This window comes from Portunus trituberculatus, chromosome 48 (genome assembly GCF_017591435.1).
Source record: "Portunus trituberculatus isolate SZX2019 chromosome 48, ASM1759143v1, whole genome shotgun sequence".
NCBI lineage: Eukaryota > Metazoa > Arthropoda > Malacostraca > Decapoda > Portunidae > Portunus > Portunus trituberculatus.
This window is the reverse complement of record NC_059302.1, coordinates 17,565,336-17,592,534: the sequence shown is the minus strand read 5'-3', so window position 1 is coordinate 17,592,534 and position 27,199 is coordinate 17,565,336. Positions and strand designations below refer to the sequence as shown.

Here is a 27,199-nt window from a genome sequence, read left to right as displayed (position 1 = left end):
TTCATTCCAATAACAGTGGGCAACAGTTTGCAATTGCCAACATCTACAAGTAGATCAATACTTCCACTGGATCTTTCAATGTCGCAATGTGATATACCCTGCTCTTCAAATAGGTTTACAACATCAGAGACATCCACTTCCACTAAATTAAAGGATATTTCATTAATTCCTACTGCCTTTATGAATAATTCATTTCCATCCTTATCTGTGAGAGGGGAGTATGCATTCTTTGCTAGGGAATTTTTCAGTTATATTACCTACTTTAGTCATTGACAGATCTATTTCTCTGCACTCTAGTCCAAGTTTTGAAGCAAGTGTGTGAGTTATAATAGTTATATCAGACCCTGGATCCCAGAGTGTCATTACAGGTCGTCCTTGACTAAATACCTTACTGATCATTAACAGTGTCTTTCCCATCAATGGTTTATTTTGCCTTTGACTCGTGCTGTGAAACACTATTCCCTCTAAGTGAGCTCAATGCAACACACTGTGATGAGGTCTGCCACAACGTATGTTGTTGTTCCCTATAACATCAAATGTTCTCTTCAAATTACACTGACTTGCTACGTGAACTCCTCTGAGGCAGTTAAAGCAGATACCCTTTTTTCTCAGAGCATCAATCTTCCCGTAATTATCTAACCTTTTAAATGTTGTGCACTCTAGGATATCATGATTGTCAGTAACATGAAACCAGCAGTTATATCTAATTGAGTTTTTTGCATGTGTGTTTTGACTACCGTTATTCGCCATACTCGTTACAATGTTGGCTAAGTTGATCATACATTGCTCTAGCTTCTTATTCTGACATTCTTGGTTTTTCTGAAGCCTTTTTATAGCTTCCATTATGTCACCTGAATCATTCTGTACTCCAAGGTCAGGAGTAAGCAACCCTGCAACATTATGCACATTAGATTTGTCTACACTTCCTGCCAAACGGATGCTGGAATCCATGTATTCAAGTACTCTCTTCTCTCTTAGTAAGAACTTAAGCAACTCTTCAAAAATTTGATCAGGGTTAGTGATGTTTTCAGCTAATATGACCCATTCACGTTTTTGTGTCATTGGCAAAATTTTCTCTATATGACTCACTGTATTACTAGTCTTTATTTCGGCCGTTAGGTTCATCCTTTTCAAATCCAGCCAGCATCTCTCCACCTTCTCTACCATCTTTACAAATCCTTTGGTATCTCCATCAGCAAGTTTTCTTAATGTCTTAAGATGACAGAGAACTACATCAACAATTTTCCTACTGTTACCATACCTTTCATCAAGTCTATTAAACATTTCATCATAGTCAGTTTCCACACCTCTGACAGTTTTAAGTGCTTCTCCTGTCAAACATTGTTTCAAGGCAAATGGGTCCTTCTCGAATGAATTTTTCATTAATCTTTCAAAGTCTGCCTAAAATGTAGGGTATTCCCGTACATCACCGTCAAACATAGGAGGTTCTAAAGTTTTAACTTTCACCTTTTTACCGCTCACAACATTTGCATTTGTTAGCTGATTCAGTTTTTTAGCCAGTAATATGTGATATTCCTTTCTTTTTCTTTCTAAGTCAATGATATATTGATCCTCATCATCTAAAACCTTATCCTCAGCACCAGCTGCACTCAAAAAATCTGTACATGCTTCATGGGCATGACTAACCTCGTCATAATTGTGTTGAAGCACAGGTATAGGATCCTCTTGGAGTACACTTTCCTTGAAGATGTTGCACTTTCTGGTAAACTTCCTCTTGGTGGTGCTTCGTTGTATCTTGAGCTGGTCCATCTTCCCTGATTCCGTTTCTACCATTCTAGAGCGTTGTCCAAATGTATGGGGCATCCATTAAGAACTTGAGTACTGCCATAACTTCTTTATTAAGCGTTTGGACCTGTCAAATCATTGACATGAAAATATGCATCCTGAACAAAATAAGTACATTATCACACCAGGTACTCGAATCAACATATGTAACAAGCAGACAAATTGAATGGATCATTGACATGAGTATATGTATCCTAAACAAAATACATACATTATCACACCAGGTACTCAAATCAACATATGTAACAACAAGCATACAAATTGAATGGATCCGTGTGGGATGTATCATATGGTAAGCACAATTAAAGTATAATCAAGTAACCATCTAAATATAGTCGTAACTCACAACGGTAGCCCCAGCCGAACATGGATTGCCTTCATAACCTTTCATCAAGTAGAGTTGGAATCACAACACCTATAATACACAATCACAATAACTAAAGTGATCATCAAAAGTCATTACTAACACACGAGCCTGAGTCTGTTGGTAAATACCACATCTGTAAGCATCAGCTAACAAGCCAACACACATAGCACTACAATAGCCAAATGTAACTATACATACCAACATAGTAGTATCTCACGTCCTGAGTCACAGCCAGTATAATATTATCCAATGCTTTAGCACAACATCCTTCAATCAGGGCGGACAGCAACTAACCCTGGCTGCCCGTTCGTGGCCACCTCTACACCCCTGCTGCCACCTCACCTCCCCACTGCCACATCACGAAGATGTGCGGCTTGCGCACCATTCACATATTTAAATCCTGTCTATGCGGCCACACTAATACACAAAAAAACAATTATGAATAAATAAAGAAATAGAAAAATTAATACTTAAATTATCATCAGATAATGATGATACAGTTACATTCCTAAAAAAATCTTTCGTTAAGCGAAACTTCGTTAAGCGAACCAATTATAACAAGTTTAACCCCTAACTTGAACTTCCAGTCAGGATGGGCAGAGATGGCAGGTTGCGAGGGGAAGGAAAGCGGAGGCAGTTAGGGAGGATAGGACTAAACCTGTTGAGTGTGAAAATAGGTTCGGTTTGTTGGAGGGAGGGAGAGTGAGTGAGTGGAGTGAATGAAGTGGTTGTGGTGAGTGAAAGGAGAAAGAAGGGGTAGAGGAGAGGAGGAGGATGGTTGTGCCTAGCACACCTCAGCCAGAATGCATCAGGGATAGGAGGACGAATGTGTAGGAAGTTGAGGTAGGAGAGACTTTAGCAAACAGTGACCATCATATAATTAGATTTATCATTAATTCCAGTAGGGATAATATAGTGAATAAGACTAGAGTCCCAAACTATCAGAAAGGCAATTATGGTAGGTTACGTCAGTTATTAGGAGAGGTAAACTGGGAAGATAGTTTTGGAAATAAAACTGCACAGGAGATGTGGGATATTTTTAAGGTTGTAGTAAAGGGTATAGTGATGCAGTGTATCCCTTACAAAGATATAAGGCAGAGAAACAGGAAGCCATTATGGTGGACTCATGAGATAGGTAGCCAGATCAGAGAGAAGAAGAGGGCATATAGAGAGTTGCAGAAAAGTGGGAAGATGTAGATTTGATTAGGTACAGACAGGTCAGAGATGATTTGAGTAAGGTTATAAAAAAAGTAAAAGGCAGGCAGAGATAAAACTAGCTAGAGCTGGGAGTAAAGATCCCAAAAATTATATAGTTATTACAAGGTCAGTGATAAAAGAAATAAGGATAGGATTGGACCACTCAGAAAAGATGGTGTAGTAGTGGATCAAAATGAAGACATAGTAGAATTATTGAATGAACAATTTTCTTCAGTATTTACTAGGAAAGAATAGGAAATCCTGTTACAAACAGTGCGACGAGTAGTTTAAGAGCTTTAGAAAATATTGATATAAAACCGGGAATTATTAGGAAATTTATTCTTGAACTAGACGATAGGAAAGCTAGTGGTCCTGATGAGCTACATGCCAGAGTACTTAGGGAGGGTGTAGACAGTATTTCTGAAGCACTTAAGTTAATCTTTGAAAGATCACTTAGGTTTGCTGAGATACCTCAGGACTGGAAGTTAGCTAATGTTACTCCAATATTTAAAAAGGTAGGAAGGATGATGCGAATAATTATAGACCGATCAGTTTAACTAGTATAGTATGTAAGATACTAGAGAAAATCATTAAGGGTAGTATTTGGGAGCATTTAAATGAGAATAGATTAATTAGAGATACCCAACATGGCTTTAGATCAGGGAGGTCCTGTCTTACAAATTTGCTCGATATCTTAGAATATATTACCAAGGAGTTAGATGATGGAAATAGCATAGATGTTATATATCTAGATTTTAGCAAGGCGTTTGATAAGGTACCGCATAGGAGGCTAGTGTACAAATTGAGACTACATGGGATAGGGGTAGGTTAGTTGATTGGATTAGTGAATGGCTTTCTGATAGGAAACAGAGAGTAGTATTAAATGGGGCAATGTCTGAGTGGAAGGAAGTGGTTAGTGGGGTACCCCAAGGATCAGTGCTAGGACCTCTTCTTTTCTTGGTGTACATTAACGATTTAGATATAGGAATTAGTAGCAAAGTATCAAAGTTTGCAGATGATACTAAGATAGCATGTGCAGTACAGGGTGAAAAGGACAATTACAGAATACAACGAGACCTGGACAGGCTGATAGCATGGGCAGACAGGTGGCAGATGGAGTTTAATTCTAAAAGTGTCAGGTTATGCATTTAGGTAAAGACAACACAAACTTTAACTATGAGATGGAGGGATGTTGGCTAGAGGCAGTAGAGGAAGGAAAGGATTTAGGAGTAGTGATAGACAGGACTATGAAATTTTCAAAGCAATGTTTAGAAGCAAGAAATAGGGCAAATAGGATCCTGGGTTTTATAAATAGAAATGTTAGTTATAAAAGTAAGGAAGTGGTGCGTAGCTTATATAATTCCTATGTTAGGCCCCATTTAGAGTATTGCATACAGGCCTGGTCACCCCACTATAGGCAGGATATCAACATGTTAGAAGCAGTTCAGAGAAGAGCAACTAGGATGATACCAGCATTAAAGCGCCTGGAGTATAGAGATAGATTAAAGGAATTAAACATGTTTTCATTTGAGAGGAGATGTATAAGAGGGATATGATAGAGTTATTTAAAATGTTCTCAGATACAAACTACATAGATGTGAGATCTTTCTTTACCTTAGAGGAGGGAAGTAGGACTATAATACAGGTTGAACCTCCCAAATCCGGCAACCACCGGACCTTAGACTTGCCAGACCATGGAAAATTCCGAACTATAGGTGGTCCCCAAAACACCCTCTATATACTTACCCTGCACTATACAAATGTAGCTGTAACATTGTTTTGATATATGATAGTTGTACATGAAAATATACATGCAGAAGTATATAGAAAAACACGTAAATTAAGTTTGGCATGGAAAATTTTTGCCTGCGCCATTATCATCTCGCCGGACAAAGGGACCTTACCAGCGTGCTGAAGCTTAAACGACTGTACGAGAGCACTGTCTAAATCACTGCTTTTACCCTCCTTAAGTGTTCTACGAACCTCCATGTTCTTCTTTCTCTCACACTCACTGTAAAACTTGAGAAATTGATTCTTCTGCTTTTTTATATCATAGACGGTTGATGAGCCAATATTGTACTGTTGGCATAGGGTCCACACTGAAACACCTTTATCTAGCTTCCTTAATAGGTCCACTTTCTGTTGCACTGATATTGTCATATGTTTGAGCTTTTTCATTGATTCACACACAACACTATCACTTCCTGGTCGCTTTGAAGCCATGTTTAGGGACAAATATTACAGAAAAAAATGTTTATGCACCTGGGGGGATGGTGCTTGCAATGAGCGGCACATGTTACTGATCCAAATTTGACCTAGAATGCCCGGGCTCCAAAACATAGTACAGCGCCGCCGCATCCTAGTGGTGGTCCGGCAAATTACTCCGGCCAATTAAAAAATTCTGGCAAAAAATTTTTTTGCCGGATTACAGGTGTTGCCGGATGAAAGAATACCGGATTAAGGAGGTTCAACCTGTATAGTGAAAAGTTTAATGAGAGTAAAAATTATGAAGTTAAACATTTAGTCAGTTTAAATTAAGTCATTATAATGTACACTAATGTATGTATGTACATAACTTTATAATGTTGATGATTTTATGAAGGGAGGGAGAGTGAAACAGGAAAGACACTAACCGGCAACCTGTGGAATGTAAACAAAGGGCGCATCATTGTATCACATACAAAACTTATGTACCACATTTCCACACGGCTTTCCATTTTATCCATTGTAGAGTCACGAGTTCAGATGGTTCTTTTAGCTTGCAAGAAGATATGGTCTCACCAGCCTTCTTAATAGAGTCTGTTGACTTAAAAATAGTAGAGACAGTAGACGGATTCAAGATGGTGGCGAGCAATACTATTAGTTTTCTCGCCTCTCTTGTGTCTGTGAATAATATCCAGCTTCACTTCGAGAGTAAGAGACTTCCTGGTCTTCTTAGCAACGATAAGCGACATTGCAGGGCGTTTTGATGGTTAGTTGAGCGAGGGAAGATGAGTTGCTGCTGACGCTGTTATTGTTTTAAACAGGGGGAGTGAGTGATGCGCGTGTTGTCCACGAGAGGCGCTGATGTATTTAAAAGCCTGTCGGCTTGCGTTATACGGTAGGGCTTTCAAACTTGGAAAAAATTACCTAGATAAAACTTCGTTAAAACAAGTTTGGTGTTCGTTAAACGAACAGATGGTAGTAAAATGAAACATTCATTGTAGCGAAATTTTGTTGTGTGAACCTTCGTTAAGTGAGGGTTGTCTGTACTATGATGCACTTTTGCTTTGTTTACTCTCAATGGAAGTTCAAGTCAGGGGTCAAACTCGTTAAAATTGTTTTGCTTAATGAAAATTCACGCAACGAACGGTTTTTTAGGAACATAACCGGTTTGTTAAGCGGGGACTGCCTGTATATACACACACAGTGGTGCCTTGAGATACGAGTTTATATACTTACTAAAAACAAAAAATGAAAAACTCAAAATGTCTAGAAAACAAAATCACATGTAGTCAAATTAAATACTACCCTGAGAAGTACATACTAAATATTGTACTGGTGAAGAGAGGAAGACGAATGTTGTGAGGTGTGTATTCCAAACTAGATTTATGTTTGGCTTCTTCAGGATAATTGAAGAAGCCAAAAGTGAAATCACCTTATGATATCTGTACCTTTCGCATGACTTCCACCCTTTTCCATTACTTGGATTGCTAAATACCTCACTGACACTACCTTGACCTCCAAAGTTGATGGAGAGAATAGAGCGGCGGGCCTTTGTGCTGGAGCTGGCTGGGAATACTGCATTCTTGGAGGAGGTGTTAGTGCTGCAGAGGTATGCCCAGGAGGTGATGGGTGAGCTGGGACAGGTACTGGAATCCCCTCGCTGCCAGTGTGCTCGACTCCACTTCCTGACCAACCAAGAACTAATGGCCCTTCTAGCATACCCTTCACCGGAGCAGTTGAATCTTCTTGTCAGCAAAGTGAGAACTTAGTTATGATGTTCTGTGTTGTGATGATATTGTATCTGCATCTTGGAGTCATACACTTTCTTTATTATTGTGAGGTATTGAATTGTTTTAGTTATAGTTTGAAGAGCAATGTTTTACTGTAAGATACATATGTATATTCACTGTAAAGTTTTTGTTATGCTTGTGTATGAATGTTTGTGCATCTTGAAGTCATACACTTTCTTTATTATTGTGAGGTCTTTATTATTGTAAGTTTTTGTTATGCTTGTGTATGAATGTTTGTGTGTTTAATGTAAAAGGATTACTGGTGTAGGGCTACAAAGAGAGAAAAAAAAGCCCTGTGAGGTGCCTGTCTCAGAAAAAAGATAATTTGAATGTTGATTTTTCAGTTTGAGATATTTCTACTCTCACTCATAAGAAATAGCACCACCACAGTTTTATCTTTATTCCTTAGCTGTTCAACCATGTTTGTGGACTGAGGTGGAGTGAGAACAATGTGAAGGGTCTGCTCACCTTGGAGGGAGAGGAGCTGCACCTGCTGTCACCTGTGGTGTTGACAAAGGATGGTGGTGATGGTGCAGGTGTGGGGGCAGGTGTGCAACGCCTCTTGGATGCCACACACCTGACCATGAAAGCTGCTGTACAGAGAGTCATTGAGGAGCTTGGCAGAGAGAGGAAGCTCACGTGAGGAATATTTTTAGTTTTGTTTTATCTCACATAATTTTATATATTAGGCTGGTTAGCAGTCCCACTTACATTGGCTTAAAACAAAGTGCAATACACTTATATGCACATTAATCACACTCTAGGCCTTGTCAAACCCTAATGGAAAAGGATGGTCTAATGGACCATCATCCTACACCAGGTGATAGTACTTTAGCAGAGCTTGGCTGCAACGGCACAGAGTTGTGACTTTGCGACTTTCTCGCACCACAAATTTTGAAGTTACAAAGTTGAAAGCCACAAATGTTTTGAGAAAGTCAGACTAAGCAAAGTCACGCCGCCAATTATCCGTGACTTTTGCCACGACTTTGAATAGGATAAAGACAACTTTTTACAAGGAAATTTTTCCACTAGGAGAAGATGGTCTAGAAGGACATGGAGGACAAGGAGGATGACCTATAGATATTAATTTAGACTGTGTTTTAACCAAAGGAAATATAAGAAATGAATGAATATTTGTTGCTATGTTTTGTAAAGGCATGTTTCTTTTATTGCTTTAGGGTTTACGTTGTAATTTAGCAGAGTTGTACTAGGGAAAAAAGTTACAATCACAAAGTAACAAAGTTGCAAGTCATACTGGTCTAATCTGGACTGGTCATGGTCTGCTCAGGTCTGGTCTGGATCAGTTCAGGGGTTGTTATGAACTTCCCAACAAAGCTAGCTGTGAACTCGCTGAATGTTTCCTTGTGTGTCTCACAACTCAAGGGTGCAGTCACAGCCTGCCCTCTAAAGACAACTCCCCCCTTTACACAAAACTACATGCACATACTCTACACACACCCTTCACTTGAAATAAGAAAAAGGTGACTCCTACATCAGCTTCAGAGTCCCCTTCCTCCAAGGGACCATAAATGTCCTCCTAGGTCAGCCTTCCAGTTGTTGGTATTGACCAAAAATGTTTTCTTCATTAACTTCTGCAACATTCACAGTCTTAGATCTAATTTTCAATCTGTAGAACACCACCTCTCCTCTGCTAAACCTCATCTTCTTTTCCTCACCGAAACACGCATCTGAGACAACTGACAGCATCCCTTTTCTGTTCCCTCCTATTTTCTCTATCCTCATTTTTGTTCTAAATCTGGATATTGTGTCTATGTGCACAATGAGATGACTTGCTCTTGTGCCCTCGCTCTTGAATCTTTCAAGTTTTCCACCATCTGTCTTTGACTCAGTCACTTTCTAACTAAATTTATTTTTGCTGTCTATCTCTCCCCTAACTCCTCTGACTATAGTAAATTCTTTGAATATTTAACTTTTAAAGTGAAGCACATTCTATCTCTTTATCCTTTTGCAGAGCTTTCCATCCTTGGAGATTTAAATGTTCATCACCAGCTTTGACTTTCCTCTCCCTTCACTGATCATTCTGGTGAACTAGCCTTCAACTTTTCTATCCTACATGACTTATAGCAAATAGTGCAACACCCAACTTGTATTTCTGACTGTCTTGGAGATATACCCAATATTTTTTTATCTTTTCCATATCTCTAATAATCCTTCTGCTTATTCTGTTACCCTCTCTTCTCTGTTGGGCTTTTCCAATAACAATTTCACATCTGTATCTTGTCTTATTTCTCCAATCCCTCCTCAGGATTCCATAAGGTGGAGGTGCCTCTGGCATTTTGCCTCTGCCAGTTTGCCTCTGCCAGTTTGGGGAGACCTGAGGAGGTATTATGCTGAGTTCCCCTGGAATGATTACTTTCACCATGTCAGAGACCTGTCTCTGTATGCTGAACACATAACAGAGGTGATTGTGTCTGGCATGGAGGCATACATTCCTCACTCTTTTTCTCAACCTAAACCTTCTAAACCTTGGTTTAACATAGCCTATTCTTGTGCTATACATGATAGTGAGGTTGTCCACAAAAGATACTTGAGTCTTCCATCACCTGAGTCTCATGAACTGTACAAAGTCTGATCTTCAACTTGCCAAACCCTTTCATAGATAAAAAAAAAAAAAAAGTCAAAATCTTTCAAGCTTCATCTCCCCTCGAGACTTCTGGCATCTGGCCAAAAACAACTCCAATAATTTTAGTTCTTCATCTTTCCCTACTCTATTTCATCCTGAGAGCACCACTGCCATCACTTCTATCTCTAAAGCTGAACTCTTCTCTCAAACCTATGATAATAATTGTATCTTGGATGATTCTGGGCTTGTCCCTCCCTCTCCACCTCCCTATGACTGTTTCACGCCATCAATTAAAATTCCTCATAATGATGTTTTCCATGCCCTCGCTGGGCTAAACCCTTAAGAGGCTTATGAACTTGATGGGGTCCCTTCTATTGTTCTCAAAAACAGTGTCTCCATGCTTGCATGTTGCTGAGCCAAACTCTTCCAACTCTGTCTATCAACTTCTACCTTTCCTTCTTGCTGGAAGTTTTTTTCTGCATTCAACCTGTTTCTAAAAAAGGGTGATCATTTTAATCCCTCAAACTACTTTAATTTCTTGCTTGTCTAAAGTTTTTGAATCTCCCTCCAATAGTAAAATTCTTGAACATGTCATTTAAGTCTTTTACCTGATCACCAGTATGGCTTCCATCAGGGCTGCTCTGCTGGTGATCTGGATTTCCTTACTGAGTCTTGGTCATTCTCTTTTAGAGTTTTCAGTGAAACTTTTTACTGTTGCATTAGACATATCAAAAGCTTTTGATGGAGTGTGGCACAAAGCTATGATCTCAAAACTACCCTCCTACAGCTTCTATCTTTCTCTCTGCAACTTTATCTCAAGTTTTCCTCTCCAACTATTCTACCACTGCTGTGGTAGATGGCCACTGCTCTTATAAATCTATTTACAGTGGTGTTCCTTAGGGTTCTGTCCTGTCACCCACTCTCTTCCTATTGTTCATTTATGATGTTAACCATACTTCTTGCCCAATCCACTCTTATGCTGATGATAATCACCCTACACCTTTCCACATCTTTTCAGAGATGACCAACCCTTCAGGAAGTCAATAGGCCATACAAGGATGCCACAAAACCTATGACTTCAGATAATTCTAAGACTTCTGATTGGAAGAGATAAAACTTAGTAGTATTCAATGCCTCAAAAACTCAATTTCTCCATATATAAACTTGGCACAAGTTTCCAGATAACTCCTCTCCAGATATCTTCTCTTCTTCAATGGCACTCAACTGTCCCCTCTCCTGCACTGAATATTCTTGGCCTGTCCTTTACTCATAATCTCACATCTCATTTCTTGCTAAAACAGCTTTTATGTAGTTAGGCATTCTGAGATGTCTCTGCCAGTTTTTGTCTCCTCTCCCAACTGCTAACTCTGTAAAAGGGCCTCATCCACTCATGTATGGAGCAACCTTCACTTATTTAGGGGGGTGTTCCATTCACACAGCTCGAGTAGATGGTGGTACCAAAAGCTTTTCATCTCATCAACTCCCCTCCTCTTACTGACTGTCTTCAGCCCGTCTCTCTCTCTCTCTCTCTCTCTCTCTCTCTCTCTCTCTCTCTCTCTCTCTCTCTCTCTCTCTCTCTCTCTCTCTCTCTCTCTCTCTCTCTCTCTCTCTCTCTCTCTCTCTCTCTCTCTCTCTCTCTCTCTCTCTCTCTCTCTCTCTCTCTCTCTCTCATGCTAACTGCTCTTGTGATCTTGCTAACTGCATGTCTCCCCTCTTTCTCTCATCCTTGTATTTTGTCCAATTCTCTAATGCATGAGTTAGCCAGTGCTCTTAATTTTTCATACCTTTCTATAGTAAACTCTGGAACTCCCTATCTATGTTTGTATTTCCAACTTCCTATGATTTGACTTTATTCAAGAGGGGAGGTTTCAAGACATTTGTCCCTATTCTTTGGCTAACTATCGGCTCTGTAAAGAGACTGGTGAGTGAGTGTGTCTTTTTTCTTTATCTTCTTGTCCTTGGCCAATCCTCCCCTCATACATTAAAAAGTCCCTATTGCACTAGATTGGGAAGCAAAGTTGCAAAGTCAAAGTTGCACTGGATAAGTTAAAGTCATACCCAGTTCTGTACTTCGGCATTCACAAATATTTATCTGTGGGTATTCTTATGTCATTCATATAACCTGTCTCCCATCTACTTCTTATTAACATCTATAGCTTACCAGTTTTCGATGGAACAACTTCAGAGTTGTCAGTATGGGAAAGCCCCTCTTTCAAGTCACTCACTTCACTTATCTGATTTAAGTCAGTTTGATACACACATAAAGTTAGCTTACTAATAACACTGCTGTCCTGATGCACATATTGCAGTTTATTATGTAGCTTGGTTAGGTGTCTGGTAGAAAATTTGTTCTGAAATTAAGTGTTTGGTATGTATGAGTGTTATTCAATAAGATCTATTTTGCAAGTAAAGCACAAGTGTTGCTGTTGAAAGGAGATAGTATACTGGTGAGTTGTTACCGGAGGGTACCTTGATGTAATGGTTAGCATAACTATCTAGGAAGTGTAAGATTCTGGGTTCAACATTTAAGTAATGGCTGCATTCCTAGCTTCAACAGAAATTTATTCTGAGATTCCTACCCAACTTATGTGTGACATGACAGAATCTTGTTTTGGTACAGGAGAGCTATGCTTCAGGAGGCTCCCCTGGCAGCTGTGGCAGTGGCCTGGAGGGTGTGGTGGGCCGCTGGTATTGACATGGTCCTCTGTACCACTACCAAAGTGAGTTGTTGGCTGCTCATTAACGTTTGATACTGGGAGGGGCATCAGGTATTACAAGGTGATATGAAGAGCTGACTGTATACTAGAGGTTTCATTGATATGTGAGAAAGTATCAGATTTTGGTGAAAAAATTGTTTTGATGGGTCTACTTAAACAGGGTGAGCGATCAGCACTGAGGAGACAGCTGGACAAGATAACAGAAGACATCACCTTCTTGCTGGGGGCAATGGGTCGAGGCCAGCAGAGGAAAGAAGAGGAGGAGTTAGATCAGGAAGAGCGAGAGGTAAAGGAAGAATCTTGCTTAGTAGATTAAGCCTTTCACAACTGGATAAATATTTCCTTATATCTATCATTTTTTTATGTTAGAAGGGAAAGCTGGCTAAGAGTAACAGAAAGAGTAAAAAAGGCTGTCTAGAATGCCAGTCCCAGTGCAGGTCCGAGAGAGTTAATCAAAAGAAAGGGATTGAAGCCTTTCTCTTAAATGAGGTCATGTCATAGGGAGATGGAAATACAGAAGCAGGTGTAGGGAGTTTCTGAGTTTATCAGAGAGTAAAGGGAAGAATGATTGAGAGTACTTGTTAATTCTTGCATTAAAGAGGTAGACAGGATAGGGGGGAGAGGAAGAAGAAAGTCTTGTGCAATGAGGCTGTGAGAGGAAGGGAGGCATGCAGTTGGTAAGATTAGAAGAGTAGATAGCATGAAAATAATGATAGAAGGTAGCAAGAGATGTAATGTTGCGGCATTGAGAAAGAGACTGAAGTTGGTCAATCAGAGGAGGGGAATTGATAAGATGAAAAGTTTTTATTTCACCCTATTTGATAAAACTGGGGGAGTGGAACCACCCATCCCTCCAACACATGCATAGAGTACTCCATACATGGATGGATAAGTCCCTTGTACAGAGTAAATAGTTAGGGGGTGAGAGAAACTGGTGGAGACGCTTCAGAACACCTAACTTCATAGAAGCCATCTTAGCAAGAGATGAGATGTGAAGCTTCCAGTTTAGATTATAAGTAAAGGACAGACCGAGGATATTTAATGTAAAAGAGGCAGACAGTTGAGTGTCATTGAAAAAGAGGCGATAATTGTCTGGAAGGTTGTGTTGAGTTGGTAGATGGAAAAATTGAATTTTTGAGGCATTGAACACCACTAAGTTTTCTCTGCCCCAATCAGAAATCAGAAAGAAGTTGGGCATTCTGCGGCATCCTTGTGGGATTTGTTAACTTCCTGAAAGGTTGATCGCCTCTGAAAAGATGTGGTAAAGTGTAGGATGTTGTGAGCACTTGCTAATTTTCTTAGAGTCTCTTGAATAAACAGAATTAATCCCATGCTTTTTCTTATCTTTCTGTCTCATAATGTGGTGACAGGAAGATTATAGCTGTGTATTGGGTAAAGAGTGTCCTGTTGAAGGAGTTGGTCTTAATCCTATGTTTCTATTGATTCCTGGCTATACCACATGACTTGTTTGCTTCAGGTCCCACAGGTGCCTCTCAGCTGGGTGCGAACACCTTCAGGCAGGTCCTGTCGCTCTCGCCGTGCCTCTGTTGCTGCTCTGCCTTCCTTCAGATGCCTTCCCCTCCTGCTGGTGACTTTGCATGCCCGTGATGTGGTCTCCTCCCTCATCAGGAGCAAGTAAGAACAAGGTTCTGGATATTAGATTTGTTGAATTTGAATATTTGAAGGTTATTAAGGGTTGTGTCCTAATGATCCTGCTTGTATTCATTGTCTGTTGCAATGATATGCATCTTGCATAACATGCAAAGCTGTTGTTTGCTAATGACTCCTATTAATATCTCTTTGCATTTTAGTGCTTGCAGTGTGGAGGACTACCGGTGGGTGATGCAACTGAGGTACTCCTGGCAGGCACAAAATTCCCTTCTCCAGCTGCATGCTGCATACCGTAAGAATTTATGTCCATCCTCCTGTAGTGGAACGAATTGACTTGCCATGATTGTCACCTATCAATGTCAATAACTGTTATACTTGCTTCTGTTACCAGAATAAGTCAGTAGTTTTTCCCTACTAAGCAACATAAGGAAGTAGATATAAAAAAAAATGTGCTGGGTGAGTTGGGAACAATAGAAATTTTTATGCTCTTTTGTTTAATGTTTCCTTTGCTTTCATATATAAAGGAATTTATAACTAGTGGACATCTGACAAAGATCTCCCACAGGCAGCCTTGACTATGGGTATGAGTACAATGGCTGCGGGTCACCAGACTACGTAGTGACACCTCTGTCAGAGCGTGTACTATATGTCACCCTTGCTGCCCTAGCTGCCCACACTCCACCACTCCTTACAGGTACATTGAACACCTGATTCATTTGGGAGTGATGTCTAGTACCATAAAAATTAATCAAGGTAATCACGTGAATTTTTATTTGAACTTGATTTGCAGGTGAGTGTGGTAGTGGAAGGCAGAGTCTGATGGAGGCAGCTGCTCATATTGCTGGCAGGTTCCTCCTCACTTTCTCCCTTTCACCATTCACTTCCGTTGCTTCATTAAGCTCCATGCTGGCAGGTGATTATCAAGCTTCACAATAATTTAGAATAGGGATACTCAGTTGTTAAAACATGAGTGAGCTATGTGTGCAGTCACTGGAATGAAAAGCTGATGCTTCCTCAGGTTCACTGGTGGGAGGGTCATGGTTGTATCTACGTGAATGTGAACAAGCATCTCCTGTGGTGCTGTCTGCTCTGGCCTCCATGCTGTTGAACCTCAACTTGGCACACATCTACACTAGTGCTAACCCTGTTATCCAGGTGAACACTGCAGGAAAGCTCTTAGGGACTTGTAGAGCTTTGTAATGGTGTAATGATAAAAAGCAGTAAGGATGTGTAATCACCAATAGGTGTTACTGTGAATATAAGTGAGTAAACTTGTAGTGTTAGGTTTAATATTCCTGGCTTATAACCATGAGATCCATATTAGAACCCTGGGCTTGGAAGAGACAATTTATGATTGTTCCCTTTCATGCCTGTTTATCTGCCAGAGAGATAGGCATAGAAGAATAAGTTAGTGTTATTACTTAAAAATTTGGCAGACTATAAATCCAATTTTCTTGCATGCCTAGCATGTGTGTGATGTCTTACAGAAGTGAAAAGCCAAGAAATTTGCTCTTTTGTGTGTGTTTGTGTGTGTATTTACCTAGTTGTATTGTACAGGGTTTGAGCGGGGCTCATAGTGTCCTGTCTCCATATCTCCATTTATCTAGTTTTTCTTTAAAGTTATGCACACTATGTGCTGTGACAATTCCATTATCCAATGCATTCCATTTTTCCACCGTTCTATGTGGAAAACTGTATTTTCCAATATCCTTCACACACTGCCTCATCCTGATCTTCTTTTCATGTCCTCTTGTCCTTCCATCCTCTTCTGTCAACAGCACCAGGTCTTCTTTGTCTATCTTTTCAATATCATTTACTATCTTATACATTGTTATTAGGTCCCATTTCCATCAGTTGTTCTTCATATGTGAGGTCCTTTAATTCCGGCAAAATCTTTGTAGCAATCTTCTGTATCCTCTCCAATTTTCTTATACAGTGGAGACTCAATACTCGAACTTAATTCGTTCCAAATGGCCGTTCGAGTATTAAAAAAGTTCGACTATTGATACCTATAAATCAGATAATTAGTTCTAGTCATTGCCAAACCCAAGTTTAGAAAAAAGCAACGGTTTAATTTTGCAGTCGCCGCTAGCACTGACGCACAGAAGCAGGGTTAGCTTGTCTTTCATGGGCTTGTGTACTGGCAAACACTTCTCTTCCTTTGTTATATATGTAGATCATGTTTGGTAGTTTTTTCGTTTTTTTCCAAAACAGGCCGTTTCATCACAATTAAAGATCTGTTGTGGGCTTAAGCACTCCTTATCCACAAATTTCTTAAATTCAGGTACAAATTACTCAGCGGCAATTCTGTCAGCACTTGCAGCCTCGCTGTGCGTCACAACAGAATTCATTCCAGTTCTGTTCTTGAAATTCACAAACCACCCTTTACTTGCTTTAAAATCATCATTGGAGTCAGATGTGGTATCAGAAATAAGATCATGATCCAGCAGCCTAGCCTATGCACAAATTATGCCCTCTGACAAAGAATCACCAGCCATCTGCGTTTGGTTTATCCAATCAACAATTTTTCCATTTCTTCCACTTCCGCAGGTCGCTTAGATTGCCTTTTCACACCAATAGCCACATCAGCTCTTTTAACCCGCTAAGACCGATGGCCGCAAAATTTGCACCCTCCCATTACCGCAATTATCATAAAAAAAATCAACTCTTATAAATTACTCTGGAAAAAAATCTGTTGTTAGTAGACATGACAATGCATCATCCTACAAGTTTTTTATTGCTCTACTCACTATGGTTGTCTCAGAATAATAACCGATAATTGGAGAAGATTGTGGTAGCGGCAACTCGGGGGAGGTGCTTTTATGTGTATTCTTACATAATGTGAGGCACTGCTCATGTTTTTATGTGTTTTCACATGTTTTCGTGTTTTCACTCATATTGGCTGATTATAGTTACGTATGTTTTTATCAAGCGTGGGTGACGATGTTGTCACAATAGCGGGGTCGGGATCTACCCCCAACCTGTGCACTTTGCGTCTTGTCCCGCCTTGTCTATCACTTTTATCACTAAACTTTAGCTTCCTCTTAGCACCAGTAGCCATAGTTGTAAACAATAGTTCCTTAAATAAGTAAATACGTAAATACGTAAATAATTATCACCGCGACACGACGCTCACGCACCTCACAGAAATTTGCAGGAGACTAGCTGGCTAGAGCGGTGTGCTTCCTGGGAGCCGACAGTACTACCATAGGCCTACGTCATGACCAAATATAGCAGCGCTACCAATGCTAGCGCGGTTTTTATTAGCGCTCAAAGTAGCTGCCCCATTTAAGGACTATTGGAAGTGTGCTATGCAGCCGTATTTAAGGCCTGTCGGACTTTACGGGTTAATGAGCTCTGTCTTATTCAGTATTGTGGCTACTGTAGATTTAGCCATTCAGTACTCAGCTGCACGATCGGTTATTCTTCCTTTTTTCTCGTATTTATCAATAATCTTTTTCCTTTCGATGGTTGTCACTACATTTTTTCTTGTAGGCTTATTCTCACCACTAACAAGCCTCTTCGTTCCCATTGTAAGCTATTAAATGGAAAAAAAAAAAAAAAAAACCCGGAGAGGAAGCTCAGGACAATGTTATTCTTATGACAGCGAAAGATCAACTGGCTGTGGTGGACCAGTGGGGCGCGTGGGGTGGAGGGAAGGATGAAAGTGCAGGACAATGTTATTCTTACGACAACGAAGGATCAATTGGCTGCGGTGGACCAGTGGGGCGCGTAGGATGGAGGGAAGGATGAAAGCGCAGGACAATGTTATTCTTATGACAGCAAAGGATCAACTGGCTGCGGTGGGCCAGTGGGGCGTGTGGGGCGGCAGGAAGGATGAGGTGTTTTTTGTTTATAGCCATGTGGACGGACGTTCGACTAATAGGTATTTTTTCGAGTATTAAGTCGAACTTTTGCATTCGACTATTGAAAAGTTCGACTATTTAGACGTTCGAGTATTGAGTCTCCACTGTATATCCTTTTTAGAGCTCGTAGACCATAACACTGCTGCATATTCCAGCCTTGGGCGTATCATGCTTGTGATTATTTTTTTCATCATATCTTTATCCATGTAATGAAATGCCACTCTTATATTAGTCAACATCTTATATGATAGTCCGAATATCTTGCTTAGGTGTCTATCAGGGCTCAGATTTTCATGTATGATCACTCCAAGATCTTTTTCCTCTTTAGTCTTCATTATTTGTTCCTCTCCCATCAAATAGTTCCATATTGGTCTTCTCTTACTCTTTCCTAGTTGCATTATGTGGCATTTCTTGGCATTAACTCCAATTTCCACTTCTTACTCCATTCATTAATCTTGTTTAAATCTTCCTGCAACAGCAGGTTTTGATAACTCTTAACAGCTTTGCATCATCAGCGAATGAATTTATCTAACTGTTTATCCCAATGTGAATTTCGTTTACATAAATTTGAAACATAATGGGGGCTAACACTGACCCTTTTGGCACTCCGCTAGTTACTTTACCCCAAGATGAGTATGTATCTCTGATCACAGTTCTCATTTTCCTATCCTTCAAATAATCTCTTGTCCATTAGAGCAAGTTCCACGCAGTCCTCTTATGTTCTCTAGTTTCCAAAGAAGTCTTCCGTGTGGAACTTTATCAAAAGCCTTTTTAATGGCCATGTATACTGTTTCTACCCATCCATCTCTGTTTTCAAGTCCTGCAATAACTCTCGAGTAGAAGCTTAATAAGTTTGATACACATGACCGCCCTGTCCTGAACCCAAATTGTCTGTTCGATATGACTTGCTCCTCTTCTAGAAATTTAACCCATTTTTCTTTGATAATTATTTCACATAACTTCCCTATGACACTTGTAAGTGACACTGGTCTGTAGTTTAGTGGTTCAGTTGTCTTTCCTCCTTTAAATATCGGTATTACGTTAGCTCTCTTCCACTCTAGTGGAACTTTCCCTTCATATTTTTAACCTTTAATTATTTCCCAAATTGGATCCAGTAATTGTTCTTTACATTCTTTTAACATCCAGCCTGTTACACCATCTGGTCTCATTGCTTTTCTGACTTCCAACTTATCCAGTAATCTTCTAATATCTTTTTTGTGCACTACAATTTCCTGTAATCCTTGGCAATCCAGTGTCCTATTAGGTTCTGTGAAATCATCTGCTGTGAATACCGTTTTGAAGCTCTCATTCATTATTTCACACATTTCTTTTTCTGTTTGGTATGTCTTGCCTTCTCTAATTATTTTTTAAATTGTTTCCTTATTTTTTGTTTTGCTGTTTATAAACTTGTAGAAAAGTTTTGCTTCATCTTTGCTTTTATCCACTACATCTTTTGTCAAAATTTCTTTCTTCTTCTCTCCTTACTCTAATATATTAATTTCTAGCATCTTTGTACTGCCGTCTGTTATAGTAATTTTCCTGCTTTAAGAGTTTCTTCCACGCTTTATCTTTTGTCTTTTTTGCTTTCATGCATATAGCATTGTACCAAGCATGTATTTTTTTCTGAACTCTATGAACAGGAACAAACTTACTCCATTGTATTTCTGTAAAAATATATCATATTTCTCATGTACAGTCTTTCTGCACATAATATTACTCTACTCAATATCAGCAAAATAAATCCTTAATTTTTTAAAATCTGCTTTTGCATAATTTAATCTCTCTCCTTTATTATCCTCTCTCTAACTTATCTCATCTTTCTCCTGCATTTGCATCTCTAATGTCACATGATCACTTTTCCCCATTGGACTAAGATATTGTATGATTGGAAGAGATTCTGGTTTCTTTGTGAAAACTAGGTCAAGCAATGATGGTTCTTCTTTCCCCCTGTACCTTGTTGACTCCTCCACCCACTGGTCCATTGTATTAACCATAGTTAACTGTAACACTTTCTCACTCCACTGCCCAGCCCAGCATTATCCATTACTTCCATCTCTCTCCAGTTTATTTTTTTAGTTAAAGTCTTCAAGTAAGAGTATTCTTCTATCTCTTCTTATCATGTTATCTAGGCACTTTATCACATCTCTTTGCATATCTTTATGTTCTTCTGATCCCCATGTATTAGTCTTTGGTGGAACATATGTAACTATAATTTTTCTTTTCTTTAAATCTACTGTTCTGATTGTTACTCCCATTACTTTCACTTTATCCCCACCATATTGCACATCCTCCACACGTATATTTTGAGGTACAATCAGCTCCAGTGTGGGTTAAGCTGTACTAACTGAGTGCACAATGTACTATCTGTGTAGTACTACGCCTCAGGATATCGCTGAAACATCTCATTAAAAATGAGGCCCCACGCACATAGGAAAACACTATTCTCAAAATAGAATCAGCACAATAGCGCAGTAACCCCTACCTACAATCACAATAGTGCAGTCACCCCCTACCAAAAGGAACCAAACCCCCCATACCCGACCTCCATACGTCCCGTTTTCTATCTCTGGGAGGTCACTCTCCTGATAAGAAGACACCATTCCATGTTTCAGCGCTCGTGTAGTCGGACCTACACTCGCTTGCGCCTGTATCGCTGGCTCTTAGAGCCGGTGTTTTACCTGGGCGTTTCTTTTCTGCTTTTCCTCTTGCTTTTTGGCAAGAATCTTGGTTTTATGGACAGATTACTCTGTGCTGTGCCCTTTTCGTGTGATTTAGTGCAGTGTGGTGCTTTTATTATGTGTGTTTATAGTAACCATATGGTGGGGGAGACGGCAGGTGTTCTTGAAGGTTCTCGAGTGCGTTAGTGGCCATTTTCGTTCGATGTGGGGCATAGTGTTTTGCTCATGGCCTTTGCTATTCGGCTCCCTGTGCGTGTGCAGTGTTTTGATGCCATTTTTATGGCGTTTTGACGTACGTTGTGGTCTTTTGCGCTGCGGAGTGTTGTGCGTCTCCTGCGCCCGTGTTAGGAGCGATAAAATAGTGTTTTACGTGTTATTTCTTTTCAGTTCATCATGCCTTGTTCCAAGTACCAGTTTTCCTCTGATGTCAAAGGGTGTGCATATGAGTTTTCATGTGATGGCCATGACTTGTGTGTGCCCCATCGTCCTTGTGTTTCAAAGGACTTCTTGTTTGACACTGATTAGTGTGAGAAGTGCCGGGAAAATATGAAATTCCTCCAATCTGTGGGCCAGGTGGATAAGCTTTGCCTACAGTACACTTCGCTGCGCCGATCGTGGGAGGCGGTGCAGCGTTCGGCCAAGAGGAAGGGGAAGCACGCGGTCTGGAAGGACAAAGCTTTCCGCCTGGCTTTCATGGGCTGGGGCTCTCGGACGGCGGTCCCATCCACCCTGTCCTCTGCTGGCCTCTCCTCCCTCCCCCTCGTCGGTCGTGGAGGAGCCGGTACCAGGGCCATCTTCGGTACCTCTGCCATGCGCCCAGTCCTCAGCTCCTCCCCTAGTGGCGGACCCTCACCCTGCTACACCACTTCCCCTCTCTAGTCCGGCGTCTCAGCCGTACGGGGTGGATTCGTCCCCTGTCTCGGACACCCCCCTTCGGAGGAAGAGTTGGAGCTGGAGATTCTGCCGGAGTCGTGGGCTCCTGTGCCTCCAGATTGGCAGGTGTCTCAGGTCGCCGGGTCGGTCATCTTACTCCGCTGAGATGAGGCCTCCCAGGGAGGTAGTTCCAGTGCTTGGCCAGGTGTGCTGAGGGACGTCGTGCCACTCTCCTCTTCCTTCCTGGCATTTCCGTCCTCTCTCTCAAGCGACCCAGCCTTCTCCTACCTTGCCGTTACCGACAGTGGACAAGCTCTCGCGCTCCCTCTCGGTCCTCTCTTTGTTTGTGGGCCTGTCTCCTCCTTCCCTTTCCTCCGAGGATGAGGAGTTGACGCTGCGCTTGATGGGCGTGTTATGGACGGCGGGCCAGGCAGACCAGTTCCTTAAGGTGGCCAGGGACTGGTGGGATCAGTCGGCGGCACGCACCCAAAGTGCTCCTGTTTCCAGACCGTCTGCAAAGCCCAAGACTCCTCTACTTCCGGTTGGGGACTCTGGACGGGAGTCTGGCTGTCGGCGTGTTCTCCTTTCCTCCGCCCTTGGCCACCCCTTCATCGGAGACGGTGAGGCAGGCTGAAAAGGACAAGGCTTTTGCTTTGGATGCCTTTTCCTCTTTTCAGGCCTTGCTGACGGCGGAGAAGATTTTGACGGTTCTGTCACAGAGGCAGGATCTGAACACACGTGTGTCCTCATCACTCCTGTGCGCTAACCTCCTGCCTCTGCTGCGCTTCGCCCTCTGGCAAGGGGCTCCGGCGATGGCTTCTTCCGTCACTCAGGCTTTCTCAGCCCACTTAGCCTGCTGGAGGCAAGCCGTGGCTCCTCTGCCATCTCCAGCGCAGTCGGCCCTTCTCATAGGGGATCCGCTGGGAGCTTCCTTTGGGTCTATGCAGTCGGTGGCGGATGCTCTCGCACGGTCCTCTCAGGTTGCAATGGTTTACCGAGGAGCTCCACCAGGCCGCGCAGGTTCTGCGAGAGCGCACGCTTCATCATCTTGGGCTGCCCCTCCTTGATACCAAGGCCCATCGTGCTTCCAGAGGACCTCCAACAGATTCCTCCCCTACCGATCAGCTTCTTGCCAGGCACAATCCTCTTCAAGGGATAGGAGAGCTCCGTCAGGTCGGGACGGCGGTCTCTCTACCCGCAGAGCTTCGGGCCAGCCCTTTCGGACTACCACCGCAGCACCCCGGTGGTCGGGGCGGTGACTCCCCTGGGTCGCCTGTCCAACGCGGCCGACAAGTGGCCAGTCGGCACGTGGGCGGGCAGGGTGGTTCGTCAGGGCCTCTCCTGGGAGTGGACTCAAGGCCGTGCCCCGCGTCTATGGATGCTTCCTCCCTTCTCTTCAACTTCACTTCAGCTCTTGGCGATATTGCAGGAGATGCTCCTCCATGGGGTACTGGAGGAGTATTCCGGCCTTGTCTTCCTGTCACGTCCCATCTTGGTCCCTCGACGGGACAGGCAGGACCCCCGGCTGGTCGTCGACCTTTCGGTTCTCAACGCCCACATCGAGTGTCATCACTTCAGGATGGTAACGCTCAAGCAGGTCAGGGATTCTCTTCTTCCGCACTCTTGGCTAACCTCCCTGGACCTCGCTAATGCTTATTGGCATGTGCCGATAGGTCCGTGTTTCCGTTCCTACCTGGCAGTGCAGGATTGCTCCTGCGTCCTGCGTTTTACAGTCCTGCCCTTCGGGTTGAACATCGCGCCACGGGTCTTCACCAAGATCACGAAGACTCTGGCATCAATGCTGATGGACATCAACATCAGAACCATAATGTATCTGGATGATTGGCTTGTCCATGGGTCGTCGAGGGAGGAAGCCCAAGATACAACCACCAGGACCGTCTCCATCAGCGAATCTCTCAGGTTCCACTTCAATTTCCCTAAGTCTTGTCTCGAGCCCACTCAAGTTCTGCAGTGGCTCGGCATGTGGTGGGATACTCGGACTTCTACCATCTGCCTGTCCGAGGACAATCGGAGGAAGGTCCTGCAGCGGGTCAGGAGGGCCTCCTGGTCCACCACCTTCACCCACCGCATGTGGACGAGGTTCATGGGCTCCTTGATCTTTGCAGCCCAGGTGACACCACTGGGGCCTCTGTGGTGCAGGAGGCTCTGGTGGAAAGGCAACAGGGTGTTTCCGCGAACTGCCCCGCACCGTCTGAGCCCGGTTCCACCACACCTTCACCGGCTGCTGCGTCAGTGGTTGTCTCCGGGCCTTCTGGAGACTGCGGTTCCTTGGAGGCTGTCAGCGCCGCAGCTCCAAGTCTACACAGACGCTTCGAACAGTGGTTGGGGCTTCCAGGCGTCCGACAGTCGACAGGGCCGGGGACGCTGGGAACAGGCCGACGCGCAGAGGCACGTCAACGTGAGGGAGTTGACGGTGCCTCTGCTTTTCCTTCAGCAACTGGTGGTCCTCCGACAACTCCACATCTGCTTCTACATGGACAACGTAGTGGCAGTCCAGTGTGTGAAGAAGATGGGCTCCTCCTGGTCGATCTCCCTCCTCAGGACATCTGAGGCCCTCTTCAACCTGGCAGCGTCGCGCCATCTTACGCTGTCAGCCGTGCACGTGCCGGGCAGGGACAATGTCTGGGCAGATGCGTTGTCCCACAGCGATATTTCCTCAGTGGAATGGTCGCTCGACTCAGACGTTTTCATGGATCTAGTGGAGTTGTTCGGTCTCCCGAGGTGGACCTGTTTGCATCTTCGGAGAACCATCAGCTCCCACAGTACATCACCAGGAGCATGGTCACGGTCAGGAGTCATGGTGACTCCTTTCTCATGGATTGGAACACATCTTTTTCCTCCCCCCAGCGACGACGGTGATGACAGCGGTGGTGCGCAAGCTGGAGACATTCAGGGGCCGAGTTCTTCTCATCGTCCCTCTCTGGAAGGCTCAGCCCTGGTGCCAACGTCTACTGCTCTGGTGTCCTTCCCCTTTACCTCTCAACAGACTGGTGGTACAGGGCCATGGCGTCTGTCAGTCTGGAATATCCTCCAGCTTTCACGCGTGGAGTTTCTGCAGGCGTGCTTGACCACCTCCCTCTCGCCTGCGGTCTCCTCTGATGTCATCAAGGGGTCCAGGGATTCCACCCTCCGCCAGTACGAGTCGGCATGGAAGGCTTTCCAGCTTTTTTTCCGCAATCGCCTTTTTACATATATTTCCTTACCTCTTGTTTATGACTTCTTGTCCTTTATGTTCCATGTCAGATGCAGAGCTGCCCCAACCATCGCCACTTATGCAGCTGCTCTGGTGGACCCCTTGTCTTTGGGGTTTAACATCACCATCAGAGGATGGGTCCTGGATTTAATGAAAAAGGGTCACTTCCACCAGCGGCCTCCTGTGGAGAGACCAAGGATCTTTTGGTCTCTGTCCAAAGTCCTGACCCTCCTTCGGGCCCTCCTTTTACTAATCCTACCCCTCAACAGAGCTTGCGGAAGGCACTGTTTTTGGTGGCCATGGCTTCTGGCTTAAGGGCTTCCCAACTTCACGCCCTTATCCGGCACCCCTCCTGGCTGGTCTTCTCCAGGGATGGGCGACGGGTCTCCCTAGCACCTTCTCCCAAGTTCTTGGCCAAGAATCAGAGGGAAGGACACTCCTTGGCCCCCATGATGCTCCAGGCGTGGATGGACGGACTTCACCACCACCACCTCTGCCCTGTGGAGTCCTTGCAACAGTATGTTGGGTCGACTTCCGGTTCCCAACATACCCTTCTGTTCATCTGGCCTGACACCCACAAGCCCCTATCCAGGATCCACATCTCAAAGGTCTTCTGCGGGTTGATAGAGGAGGCGGATCCAGGACATTCACCAAAGAGGCACGAAGTGAGGGCCATGTTGGCCACCATGGCTTTCCTTTGCCACTTCTCCTTGGACCAGGTACAGGAGCATGGACAGTGGGCTTCGGACCGCTCCTTCATAGCTCACTATCTGGATCACACACTGGAGGAGGTCCCTTGCACCTCCATGGCAGGGCCTCCTCCGCCTCCCGGACCCCCCTCTTCAATCTGACGGGTCGGAGTTGGGGGAGGGTGATGGCAGCGTCAGGGGAGGTCGTCAGCCACCCTACGGGTCTGGACCTCACCCCCATCTTACACGGCAACGACGCTGGACCCTTTCCTTACCCTTCGGTTGCTGCTTCCAGAGCTCCTCTTACTCCTCCCGGACCCCCATCTCTGACCCGACGAGTCGGACTTTGGGGGGGGGATGGTAGCTTCGGGGGAGGTCTGCGCTCACCCGACGGGACCAGACCTCACCCTTCCCAAAGGTTGCCTCAGCTCTACCGGACCGTCCTCCACACACTGGTCCAGGTAGGCTGCTCTCTCGGACCGTCCTCACTCTGCCAGGTTAGAGGTTTACAGTACCCTTCCCTTTCAGTATAGTCTGGCGGTGAATCCTTCCTCCACTTGTGATGCAGCTAAACCCACACATGAGCTGATTGTACCTCAAAATGCGATGTTTGAGTTACCGAACTATTGTTCGAAAACATGTATTTTGAGTGAAGCAGCTCCAGTGCGGGTGAGCGGGTGCCTCTTCCACCACTTCGCTCCCTCCCCCGGTCATCCTTCGCCAGTCTCTGTTCTCGCGCTTCACATGGAACGGCGTCTTCTTATCAGGAGAGTGACCTCCCAGAGATAGAAAACGGGACGTAGGGAGGTCGGGTATGGGGGGTTTGGTTCCTTTTGGTAGGGGTGACTGCGCTGTTGTGATTGTAGGTAGGGGTTATTGCGCTATTGTGCTGATTCTATTTTGAGGATAGTGTTTTTCTATGTGCGTGGGGCCTCATTTTTAATGAGATATTTCAGCGATACCCTGAGGCATAGTACTACACAGATAGTACATTGTGCACTCAGTTAGTACAGCTAAACCCGCACTGGAGCTGTCTCACTCAAAATAGATGTTTTTGAACAATAGTTCAGTAACTCAAACATCGCATTATCACGAACCATTATTAGCACTCCTCCTCCCCTCTTTATCCTTCCTGTCCCTCCTCCAGGTATTATGTCCCTCCTCTTTAAAGTCGACATAGATCTCTTTTTTTCAGTTTTTTTTCATCGATGCACATTACATCTGGCTTTTTCTCCTCCAAATAATCCCGAACTTCCAATATGCTTGATAACAACCCATCTATTTTAGTATGTCACTCTTAATTTATTGCCTCCTCCATGAACTTTTCTCTTTTCCTTAGGTACCACTTTTTTAGTCTCATATCCAGAACCCTCCAGTAAAAATTCTTCTTCTTTTTTTTCTTAGCTTCACTTCTTAACACTTTCTCCTTTTTCCTTTCCTCTAAGTTCATATCTCTTTTTATCCATATATCCTTGTGTTCAACATCATGCGCCAGCTTCCCTTTTGTAGCCATAATTTCCTCTACAGCCACTTGAGATCTCATTTTCACCTTCATTGGTCTCCTACCCCTTTCACTCTATCTTCCCAGTATAATCACTTCCT

The 27,199-nt window shown here is 43.3% G+C and overlaps 1 protein-coding gene across 5 annotated transcripts in view; it reads left to right on the top strand.

Moving 5' to 3' along the window:
• LOC123498677 (dynein-1-alpha heavy chain, flagellar inner arm I1 complex-like) overlaps positions 1 to 27,199 on the top strand; it is a 368,589-nt gene that overhangs the window by 180,687 nt on the left and 160,703 nt on the right. For all 5 annotated transcript variants that reach the window (XM_045246012.1, XM_045246014.1, XM_045246015.1 and 2 more), the window contains 9 exons: positions 7,099 to 7,332; positions 7,775 to 8,004; positions 12,570 to 12,669; positions 12,827 to 12,952; positions 14,144 to 14,301; positions 14,478 to 14,569; positions 14,843 to 14,971; positions 15,068 to 15,190; positions 15,296 to 15,432. In XM_045246012.1, the coding sequence (XP_045101947.1) occupies positions 7,099 to 7,332; positions 7,775 to 8,004; positions 12,570 to 12,669; positions 12,827 to 12,952; positions 14,144 to 14,301; positions 14,478 to 14,569; positions 14,843 to 14,971; positions 15,068 to 15,190; positions 15,296 to 15,432 (1,329 nt within the window). The remainder of the gene's footprint in view (positions 1 to 7,098; positions 7,333 to 7,774; positions 8,005 to 12,569; positions 12,670 to 12,826; positions 12,953 to 14,143; positions 14,302 to 14,477; positions 14,570 to 14,842; positions 14,972 to 15,067; positions 15,191 to 15,295; positions 15,433 to 27,199) is intronic.